Here is a 10,194-nt window from a genome sequence, read left to right as displayed (position 1 = left end):
GCCGCCTTGCGCCGTCGTTGTGTTCTGTCACGCACAATTGTCCCGCATCTGAGCTCTGTTGCCGGTAGCCACGCGCAGGTCCTGCCTGTATCGGGTGACTCAGGCTATTCCTCATTCCGGTTTGTGGTCTTACCTGTTCCTTGCAGCAGGATGCCTCCGTGACAGCACATCCAGTCGACATGCGCCACTTCTCCATGGTCACCGGGCTTGAAAGTCTCGACTATATTGCTTTCAACCGTTTTGTTGACTTTGTCGAGCGGAGGCACGTTCTTTTCCGGCGCCAGGCGGTAAGCTTATTTCCCGGACTCCTTGAGCTCTTGATTTCTATCGCGAGCACTCGGGAGTGCTTGTTTCTCAAGCTTCCTGTCTCTCCAGGCGTGTCAGTCGCCGCCGGCAGCCATCAGTCACACAGACGTTCCGCTGACCGAGCGTAGGTTTCCCTTACCTTCCACAGAAGAATACACAAGTGCAGCGAGCCCGTATCTCACCAGATGGTGCCGTTGATGTCTTCTCTTTTGGGGCTGCATCCTCGAGCACAAGGAAAACGGACTATGGCGCCCCGAGCTCTGCTCATAACTTCGCAGCTTGGGCTTTGACAATTCCCAATGACTGTCTCCGACTTATTCTTTTGCGCAGGCCGAGGATGATCTGGGCGACAAAATCCGTAAAGTGCATGTTACCAAGTTGTGCCATTTGTTTGGGGTGGCTCCTTCGCTCGAGGAAAAGGAAAAGTTGCTGAATGAAGTGCCGGAGAAGATTGACTACGCAGCATTAATGGATTTTGTGGGGAAGTGTGAACATGCTGAGGACACAGTACCGTACCTCCAGCAGTTTTTCTCTCTCTTCGATCAGCCGGTATGACGCCGTACTTTTTCTCCATCTTCTGCAGAGATTACTCTAAGTCCGTATTGTCATAGAGATAATATGAGGCCCGGTTTACTTGGTGCCTATAAGCTTTTGAGCCGCAGAGGTAGAGATCTCCAGGCTACGAACGATAGGGGCGAGCTTGAAGCATCATCCGGCTTATTTCAAGTAAATGCAGAGTTCTAGCAGACTGGTCGTTCCCCCTGCTGCTTTCTTCCGTACAAGGGAGGGGTCACGTGTCTGGAGACTGCCAAAGAGCGTTCAAGTGTAGACTTCCGCCCGAGTCGCGCACTTTCCACGGTCTTTGTTGTCTCTGTTTGAAGATGCAACTCCTTCCTTAGTGGGCCGTACATACCTTTGTGAGCTGTGACAGGCGCGCACCCAGACACGGCTTGCGATGGAGGCATTTAGGTACTTTGTTTATAGTTACAGGCAGACCTCTCTTCTTGATTTCTGAGCTTACGCTCTTCCCAGAAACTTCTTTTATGGAAAGCGAGAATGTCGTATGCCGCGAGGCAGCCGCAGTGTAAAATGTCCGACGGCGCGCTACTTTATTGACAGAAGTTTTCTGGTTAGCACTCCCATCCGACGCTTGTTCGTTTCGGCATGCAGTGGAGAAAATGCAACGCACCAATAAGTCAGCCAACGACTGCCCTAGACATGCATATTGCGTTCAAGAAAAGCCATCACCGCTGGGCAGCGGCTGGAATAGCTGCTCCAACGTCAGGTGCAGCTTGTGATGTTCGGGCCGTAGTACTACTGTGTCTCCTCGCGCAGACCCACGGAAAAATGTCTCGGAGGTCCCTGGTCAATCTCCTGTCGACTTGGGGAGAGAAGCTGAGTGCAGAGCAAGCGGAGCAAATTGTGAGGTAAGCAAACTGTTTGTTCCTGGTGTTCTATCGAATATGTAGGTCTAGGTACATTCAATTGCACGGGTAGACTGGATGGCAGCCGTAGCCGCACAACGCAGTATATCTCGGAGCGGGATATACGACTACGACGGGGCGTTGCTTGTGGCAGGAATGCCGCAAGACTCGCGCCCGGCGGGCCATCTGAGAAGTCGGTAATCTCGCCGTGTACACCAGCAGTCCCGCCGAGTGCACAGACGTAGACGCCTTGAAGAGGTCGAGAACAGCTGCTTTGAAAAACTAGTGAAGCGCCACTCTGTTTTTTTGCACAGCTGTCGTCTCGGTACGGACTGGGGTCGATTGGAAACGTGCGCCCACACTGTACTTGCGTCGTACTCACAGGCTTTTCGGCGATGATGGCGAGGCGGTGGACTGCCAGCAGTTCGTCGCCAACATTATGGAGCACGACCTGCCAACCCGTGTCCCGCGCCAGACCCGGGCGTGAAGTATTCAGGCATCTGCGTGGGTTTTTTGTACTTCATCTCAATCAAACGTGCGAGTATGGGTCCACTCTTGTGAAAGTAAAGTGGCGGTGATTGATTATGGCCGTGGTTATGGCTCCACTCCGATAAGAACGCACCAACGCAGAAACAGGCCGCGCGAGCCAGGCCAATGAAAAGAAATCTACGTTTGCGCCCTAGCAAGGGATGCGGCACTACTGCACCTCAGGTGCAGTAGACCATTTTGCAGATCCCTTGTTACGGTTGGGCTCCCTGGTCTGTGTGGGAGGCCTCTTCTGACCAGGGGTCTCATCATGTGCAAAGCACCCTCTACCAGGAAGCGCTTCAGCTGCTCACAAAACCTCGCTGTTGCAGTAGACACACGATGTGAAACCCCGAACACTAGGTGGCCCAGGCCAGTTTCGCCTCGTCCGATCAAAAGACAGCTAGCTGTATATTCTATCGTGTGCGCCGGAGATGTCTTACGAGACTGAATGCAGCAAGGCGAAGTCCGTGATGAATGTGCCGGCGGCCCCGAACAGGACCACAGTACACACTCCTTCACTGCAACAGCCCTGGGAGGATCCCTCGGGAACTATCTTTCGGCAGTACACGGAGGAGAAGCTCTGGCGCCCTTGAAATTGAGTGACAAACTCGAATAGCGGCGATTGCGGACACTCCCATGAGCGGGCGTCGAAGCAAAAACTCGCATATAATGGCCTTACAGGTTCCTGTCACTGTGCCGAAGCAGAATTGAACAATGGAGAAAAAGATTACTCGGTTCTCCACACACAGAGGAATGCTCTGCATGTCCGAGGACAGCGGACGGAAAATAAATTGACAAATGAAGTCACGAAAGTGTCCTTCCCTTTAGCATCATTCCTACAGCGTCACGTGTAACTACACACCCCAACACTCTAGATGGTAAGGAAGTCGTCCGCGATGTCGTCGTCGGGCACAAGGAATGGCTCTTCCTCGGGGAAGTCGGTGTAGGCGTGGGCTGCAAGATGCACAGGAGACGGAAGACAAACTGATGCCATGCGGCTGAAATGGACTCAAGCAGTGGTGTCCGGCACTACGTAGTCTCAGCTGTCCAGGAAGGCGTAGACTGGAAGACAAATCTTACCCGCGCAAGTTTCTGGAGGGGGTGACGGAAGAGAGTATTCTGAGGAGGAGGTATCCTTGGAGCCTGCAGCCGTTCGCAAACAGAACAGGAGACTTGATACACTGCATTTCTGCTGTCACCGACACCAATACTCGCTGTCATTCACTAATCTTGAACCATCGTTTGAGTGCGCTGCTTGCATACCTGTAGCTGCAAGGACCATCATCTGCTGGTATTCTGGATCAGACTTCCACCGACAATCAATCTGGACAAACTGCTTTGTGTCGTATTTGTTTTGGGCTCCTGCTTTGAAGGCCTTTAGCATTCTTTCCGAATCATCCTTAGAGAAGACCATGTTTACTCCTTTCAAGAAGTCGAAGGCCTTCTTCACCTGATCCTGGGGCGCCTTCTTGGCTTTACCGAAGAGCTTCTTCAGGAACTTAGCCGCACTCTCTGAAGGGGCAACATACAGTCAGAAACCCCTGTATAGCCAGACCTATGCGAAGTGAAAGGGACCTCAAAAGGTCAGCTGCGCAGTTCCATCCGCAATCCGACTTGTCCCGAAGAGCGCCTGTCAGGACAACGTGAATGAAGGCCCCTGAACCCTGGAAGGCACACCGAGAGCCGGCCGTGGTGTCGAGGGTCCTGATAGCTGACCCACAGAAGATGGTAATTTCTGACAAGACTGAAGACACGCTGCTAGGTCATGCAGAAACACTTGCAAGGCTCGACTGTGCTTACCTTCAAGGACCATGCACTGATAGTCCACGAGCAGAGCCCTATGCATCGGGTTGTCGAAGTGAAATCCACTGCGACACGCTTCCGCGAGCTCCTTTGCTTTGTTCTGAAGATCCTCTAGACTGCCAGAGGCAGTTAGACTGTACTTTAGTGCAGTCGGCAACAATTTCTGAGCTGTAGGACCACCCAACTTGAGATGAGAGCCTTTCCCAGAATCTTTCATCGCGATGCCTTCCGGCACCACAACGTCGACGCTTTTACACGCCTGTTTGATGTCCTTCATGAACACGGAAGATGGTTCCTCACCTGCAAAAAGCACAGAAAACAAGCACAAGATCAGGGAAATTCCTGCCTACAAATCTCCTCCACATCCAGCTGATAAACGGCAGAACGGAATGGGGGTTTAGGGTCTACTTGCGTGACACCAAGGTATGTACAAGTGAAGAACTAACAGCCGAACCCGCGCTGTCTCCGACTGTCCACTGGAAATTTCTACGACGCTTTGGATGTCTCTGTGGAGAGGAAGGAAATGAAAGAAACGTGACGCCGCCACTAATGCGACGGTAGAGGCAGCCGGAGATGAGAGTACACCACACTTTTCCTAGAAGTCACACACCGCGTTTCTGCCAAGCTAGCACAGTTACTATTGTGTACGGTAGAAGAGGGACGCGCTCCTTTCAAAGGGCCGAAAGCTTGATAGTTCACCCCGACTCATACTCAGGAATCTTTCCGTTTATGCCAGGCGCTGTCTGGATAGTTGGAGAGACCTGCATGTGGAGACCCGGACTCACCTCTGCTGTAAACTAAGAAGACCAGCAGTGCTTTGAGGACAGGAGCAACATGCTGTTGAGCCATGTTGTCTCCAACACCAAGCATCCACATGACAAGAGAATACTTGGCGAGCTGAGCTAACCCATACTGCGGAGATGGGTCTGATGAGGAAGAGGGTTTCACGGTTGGAATGAAAAGCTTTTCATATTCCTTTGCTATTGTCTTCAGCCACTTCACCCCCTGATCATATCTCTTCGCAGAAAACACTACCCCACTTGTCGCCTCAAGGGCCCGTACAAAGGCCTTCTTCTTCGCTTGCTCCACGACCACTTGCAAAAACAGACCTGAAAGCACCATTTACACACAACACCACGAAGCAGGACACGAAGCAACATTCACGGTTCCACCGGCACGCGATGCCGGCCCCATGTACGATCTCTTGAGAGCACAGAATGAGACACGGGCTTTCGTTGACAAACATGAAAGTTGCTGCAAGTGAGTCGCCTGTCCGGTATTGGCCAAGCGCTTCAGCCTCCAACGCGATGTGGATGGATGCTATCAGACTCTGTGGACCATCTGTTTCTGATGCAAGCCAACACGAAACCAATTGCTCTCATCGACTCTTATCCCGACTGGAGAGGCATGTCGGAATCTAGTATGTGTATGTGGACAGGCTTCTTGCATGGGTAAGCCACCGCGTAGCACACCGCTTCGCAGACATGAAAACAAGCTGTCCATGATGGGACTCTGGGTTGTGATGTTGCTCACTTATTTGACTGACGAAAGCCGCAAGTGGCGTCATCGTCTGAGCCACACAGCCGAGAGAACGGAATAGAGCGCCGAAGGCCGGGTTCTTGGTGGGATCGCGCTTCGCCGGGCTCACCAGACCGGCGCCCAGGGCAGATTCAGTTGCCCGGGCATGCGTGATGTAGTACGACCCCACCAGTGACGGATTGTTGAAGCCGAAAGCGAAGCCATCGGGACTCTCAGGCTTCTGCCGCTTGAACCAGGCACTCGCGCAAATATCCATTTCAATTTGCTTGACAACGTCACTCTGTTTCGGAACAGTTGCTGCAAGGTCCGTCAGGGCTACCGCGAGGGACTCCAACAACATCGCTGTCTTCTTCTCGTACGTGGTCACAGTTCGGACAACTGCAGACAAGCCAAGCAGCGCAGCAGTCGTGATGCCGCACACGCTCCAGAAAATATGCGCGAAAGATAAAACCACTATCATGTACTGAGGACCCCCTCCGAGGAAGCACTGCCTCGGAGCTGCTCGGATAACTCTATTCAGCGGAACTCGGTCAGGCAGCTAGGCAGCGAAACAGCCAATGCAAACGCACTCATCTTCAGTCGGGCGACCTACAGTCTCCAGTCAGACGAACTTTCTGTGAGAGCTTCTTTGCGGAACCAAAGGGAAGCTCCCTCTGCCAGGCCTGCTGTAGGCACTTGTGATCGCAGGTTTTCATGAACGCCAGCGGGAAGTCTGCGGTACAGATACACGAAAGTAGCGCCACAGAACGCGGTCACTATTAACCAGGCACCTGTTTTGCATGAATTAACGCCACAGCTCGACTGGACGACCGCTGGAAGCGGTCCATATATATATCGACTTTCGGCAGAACCACAGTAGATGGGGATGTATTCGGCAACGACATACCGACTGCTGGAAGATGTCGGGACACGGTGGTGTTACTACTGACGCTCGCAAGGGAAAAGCACCGGAACCAGCACTCCGTAAATACCCGGTGAAACCCAATGGGCTGTCCCCGATCTGACAGCAAGAAACACTGAGTCTGAAAGCGTACCGGCTTGAGGCTTGGGCTTGACGCAGTTGTTGTAGATCGCATTCTTTGCAACTGTTGAGCTTTCTTGTCCCACTGCCGGCACAGAACGCAACAGCAACAATAGCGACTAAAGACATCCCATGGTTCAAAGAGAGGTGCGTCTGAAGCGCCTTTTTTTCCGTGACATGCTGATGACTGGTGGCAAAGGGGTTGCCGGAACACGTGTTTATGAGGGAGATGCCACAAAACGGAGACGGCAGAAAAGGGACAGAAGCACGGTGCTTGGACATGCAGCTACTTCTCACAGATACCTCAAGGGCGTTCCCTAGGACGTGCAGAGCTCGGATCGGCCTACAGGCATATCCCGGAGTGTAGTCTGAAAAATGGCGACCTGCGTGGGTGGCGCATGAATCGCTACCTGCGTGACCTGACGAAATAGGAAACCCGCGAGTTTGAAGTCATCGCGTGGGGAGCCGCACAGACAGATTTGCATGGCCACGCGAAAGCTGAAACAAGCGAATTGCAATCAGCTGGCCTGATGCTAAGAAAGACGTACCTGACTTGCTCAGCTCAGGCACCTGTCGTTTCCAGATAGGTCCACACACGCCGGGGACACCTCTGGAGATAATGTAGTGCAGCGAGGTTAAGCATGCTCGCCCCGTCGACTCTTTGCCAACCCTCTTCTCGAGATCATCGAGTGAGACTCCAGACGCGTCGACTACGCGCGCCAGTAACAGGCTTTCGGATGATATTGCCTCGAAAGACGGGAATACGCAGCCTGACACGGCATCTGTGGCCCAGTAGAAATGCAAAACCTCGAGTGCTGCAGAAGAAGAAAAAAAACCACACACCGGTGCTCCACCCCTCGCGTGCTGCGACTCCAGTATGACCCACCACGCAAGCAAGCAGCGCGCTGGAAACACGAACTGCCGAAGTCTGAGGAAAGATTTCGGAATGAAAACAACTTCTGAGTCAAGCTCGGGACTCGCTTCGTACGTCGCATCCGCCCTAGCAGCACACCTCTCTGCTGTCGTCCTTACCGTCCGCGACTTCCTTGACAGACACGTACGCGACAGTCCGCTGTGCATCCTTCTTTGCACGTCCTTGCAAACGCAGATCCATGAGGGGCTGCTTCAGCACGTGCCTTACGGCATCCGTTAGGACGAGGACTGGCACACAAACAGATGCAAATCATCCCACCACAGGACTGCCACCAACGCTCGTCAAACTGTTCCATATCCACACACGACATCGGCACGTGATGTAGAGGCAACGGTAGCGTGACCGCTTCTCGTGGCAGGTGCGTCTTTCGATAACTGCACTTGGAGTGCACTATGGAGAACGCAGCAACGTATAAACATATGTGGGCGCAAAGTGTATCAGGAGGGAAGGACACACATGTAAGGTCGCTAAATGCTGACGGACGGCCCAATGTACCGAGCAGCAAACACAAACCCTGTGACAACCGCAACTGCTGCACGGACCTCCAGTAGGGGACGTAGTTTCCATGGTTCTGAGGAGCTTTCTCCAGTTTTTTGTGCGCTGAGCCTCCTTCAAAGCGGCTCCCCAACCTCGTTCGTCAGCGACTTTCTGAATCGTGTCAGCCACCCCTTTGCTTTCCTTAAGGAGTTTCGGGAAAGACTCCGTCAGCGCCACATCGGCCAGCGTGGCCACGCCTGTAGGCAAAGTATTAGGCGAGTCCGCAACGTCATAGACACTACCGCCGGGGTGGTGCTGCAGCTTCACATTCTCAAAATCCTCAGCGTATCGACCACTTTACGCAGCAGCACAGTGCAGTCGGCTTAGGGTTAAGGAAACCCAAACCAAGCTGAGCTCAGTGCGTTTACGGAGCTACACATTCACGTAAATTCAAAGATATTGGTAGGCTCATCGTTAACGTCCGTTTTCTCGCGGTACTGGAAAACCGGAATATCAGAACTGACCAGACACGCTCATCTTGACGTACCAGTTCCCACGACCTTGGCAAGTGTCTCCTTCCGCGCGGCAACAGACTTTCCGCCACACACGCATGTAACATTGCCGCCGTGAACTTCCGCCACCGTGCAGACATGGGACTCCAGAAGACCTTCGGCGTTTATCTGTTTGACGAAATCGCCTCTGTTGAGACCTGCAAAACAAAAGGCCGGGTAAAGAAACGTCCGTGTTGTGACCTGAAGAATATCGCACGTACCGTAGGTGTATCTCCAAAAAATGTGTCTCAGAGCGTACACGCAACTAGTACAAGATTTGAGTAAGTTTTGTTATCGCCGAAGGGACAGTAACATTCCGCAACCTACCCGGCTCAAGGAGTTGAAGTCCAGCATCGATCGCGCCTTCTGTGAACAGAATAAGACGAGACACGCAGGAGCGCTGAGGTTGCCAAATCAGCAGAAACTTTACTTCCTTCCGCCAGCTGCTAACACTGCGACGTGCTACCAGAGGACACTAGCACAGGGGAGTGGATACAAGCCCCCGATGTCGAGAAGCTACGTGAAGAGAAATTCCGTAACCGCTGTGCAACCTGCTTCCGAGTTGCACCGACATATATAGAAACAGCGGGATTCGTGGTGCTCACTGCTGTGCTCGGTTTTTAGTTTCCCGCTCTGCATGTCCTTCATAGCGGCAAGAAGGTTCCGCTTGAATTTCTCCAGGTCCGCATGAATAACAACTGCTGGAAGAGCGATGACGCGCAGCTCCGTAGACAACCACCGACGCAAATCCGACCCTTCGCGTACAACCATCTTGATACAAGTCTCTTCATCGTGGATGTCATTGGCGGTGTTTAGAGCTGTCGCCAACACCTCGTTGAACTCTGTAAAAGCGGGCACACAGATTCAGCGCGACAACCAGAGAATAGTTTGTGAAAGCGACAGGAAATATCATCCGTGAGAAATCGCCCCACTCAAATGGCGATGTGGGCCAGCGAAGTGAACGTACCGACAATACACACCCCCGTCCAGCACAGAGTCCGGGTGCGAGAAGCGACAGGTCACAACTGTTCAACCAAATGCAAACAGTCACCCGCTTGGCAGCTGTGTTCCGCGAAACCACGTTCCGCTGTTCACCCTCGAATCAATCAACACCCCAGGTGAGCAGCGCGGGTTGCTTACTTTTTTCGAACGTCTCAACGTACGGGGCGCAGACGTGAGCACCACCTCCCCTGCCACCGCGCGGCGTCGGTGGTTCGGGAGGTGGCTGTGGCTCTTCTTGGGGCGGGGCGGGCTCCTGCTCCTCAGGCTCCGGGACATGCTCTTCGACAGGCAGCCCAGGATGCTCCTCCACATGCACCGAAGGCGCCCTCTCCGCAACGTGCCAGGGCTGCTCCTCAATAACCTCCACAGCATGCTCGTCGGTGTGTCTCAGTGGAGCCACGGGAATCGCCACCTCTGGCATCTCCTCCACGGTAGCCTCAAGAGGAATTTTCACTTCGTTTACCTCAGGCTGAACCTCTTCTTCTGGGGATGGTTGCTCTTCTTTCGGTTCTGGTAGAGGAGGGGCTGGTGGAGGTTCAGGCTTCTCTTTCGGGGGTGGAAGAGGAGGGGCCGGTGGAGGCGGCAATGGAGGGGCTGGTGGAGGTTCAG

The 10,194-nt window shown here is 53.3% G+C and overlaps 2 protein-coding genes across 2 annotated transcripts; one reads left to right on the top strand and one right to left on the bottom strand.

Moving 5' to 3' along the window:
- The first annotated feature begins 47 nt into the window (after positions 1-47).
- On the top strand, positions 48-2,360 carry CSUI_005546 (myosin light chain). Its single transcript, XM_068065721.1, has 4 exons — positions 48-287; positions 637-855; positions 1,642-1,733; positions 2,115-2,360. The coding sequence occupies exons 1-4, from the start codon at positions 180-182 to the stop codon at positions 2,215-2,217; spliced, it is 522 nt and encodes a 173-aa protein (XP_067922306.1). The 5' UTR covers positions 48-179; the 3' UTR covers positions 2,218-2,360.
- A 617-nt stretch (positions 2,361-2,977) lies between these two features.
- On the bottom strand, positions 2,978-10,179 carry CSUI_005545 (uncharacterized protein). The gene is made up of 15 exons (XM_068065720.1): positions 9,724-10,179; positions 9,189-9,425; positions 8,911-8,949; positions 8,580-8,741; positions 8,098-8,289; positions 7,654-7,782; positions 7,170-7,436; positions 6,635-6,706; positions 6,193-6,312; positions 5,595-5,978; positions 4,847-5,170; positions 4,059-4,361; positions 3,522-3,770; positions 3,339-3,401; positions 2,978-3,212 (listed from the first exon to the last, which is right to left on the bottom strand). Exons 1-15 carry the CDS (start codon positions 10,004-10,006, stop codon positions 3,130-3,132), a joined length of 2,907 nt encoding a protein of 968 aa, XP_067922305.1. The 5' UTR covers positions 10,007-10,179; the 3' UTR covers positions 2,978-3,129.
- Positions 10,180-10,194: the final 15 nt, after the last annotated feature.

The sequence above is a fragment of the Cystoisospora suis genome (assembly GCF_002600585.1).
Source record: "Cystoisospora suis strain Wien I chromosome Unknown contig_2676, whole genome shotgun sequence".
Taxonomy (NCBI): domain Eukaryota; phylum Apicomplexa; class Conoidasida; order Eucoccidiorida; family Sarcocystidae; genus Cystoisospora; species Cystoisospora suis.
The sequence above is the reverse complement of the archived record's forward strand: the minus strand, read 5'-3'. Positions and strand labels throughout refer to the sequence as shown.

Excerpts from the sequence above, each read along its gene's own strand:
- CSUI_005545 (XM_068065720.1), bottom strand. The coding sequence starts at position 10,006 with ATGCCAGAGGTGGCGATTCCCGTGGCTCCACTGAGACACACCGACGAG. Across the intron at positions 7,437-7,653 it reads TGTCAAGGAAGTCGCGGACG|CACTCGAGGTTTTGCATTTC; the intron begins GTAAGGACGACA and ends CTTCTTCTGCAG. Across the intron at positions 4,362-4,846 it reads CTTCTTAGTTTACAGCAGAG|GTGAGGAACCATCTTCCGTG; the intron begins GTGAGTCCGGGT and ends TGCTTTTTGCAG.
- CSUI_005546 (XM_068065721.1), top strand. The coding sequence starts at position 180 with ATGCGCCACTTCTCCATGGTCACCGGGCTTGAAAGTCTCGACTATATT. Across the intron at positions 856-1,641 it reads TCTCTCTCTTCGATCAGCCG|ACCCACGGAAAAATGTCTCG; the intron begins GTATGACGCCGT and ends CTCCTCGCGCAG. Across the intron at positions 1,734-2,114 it reads CAAGCGGAGCAAATTGTGAG|GCTTTTCGGCGATGATGGCG; the intron begins GTAAGCAAACTG and ends TCGTACTCACAG.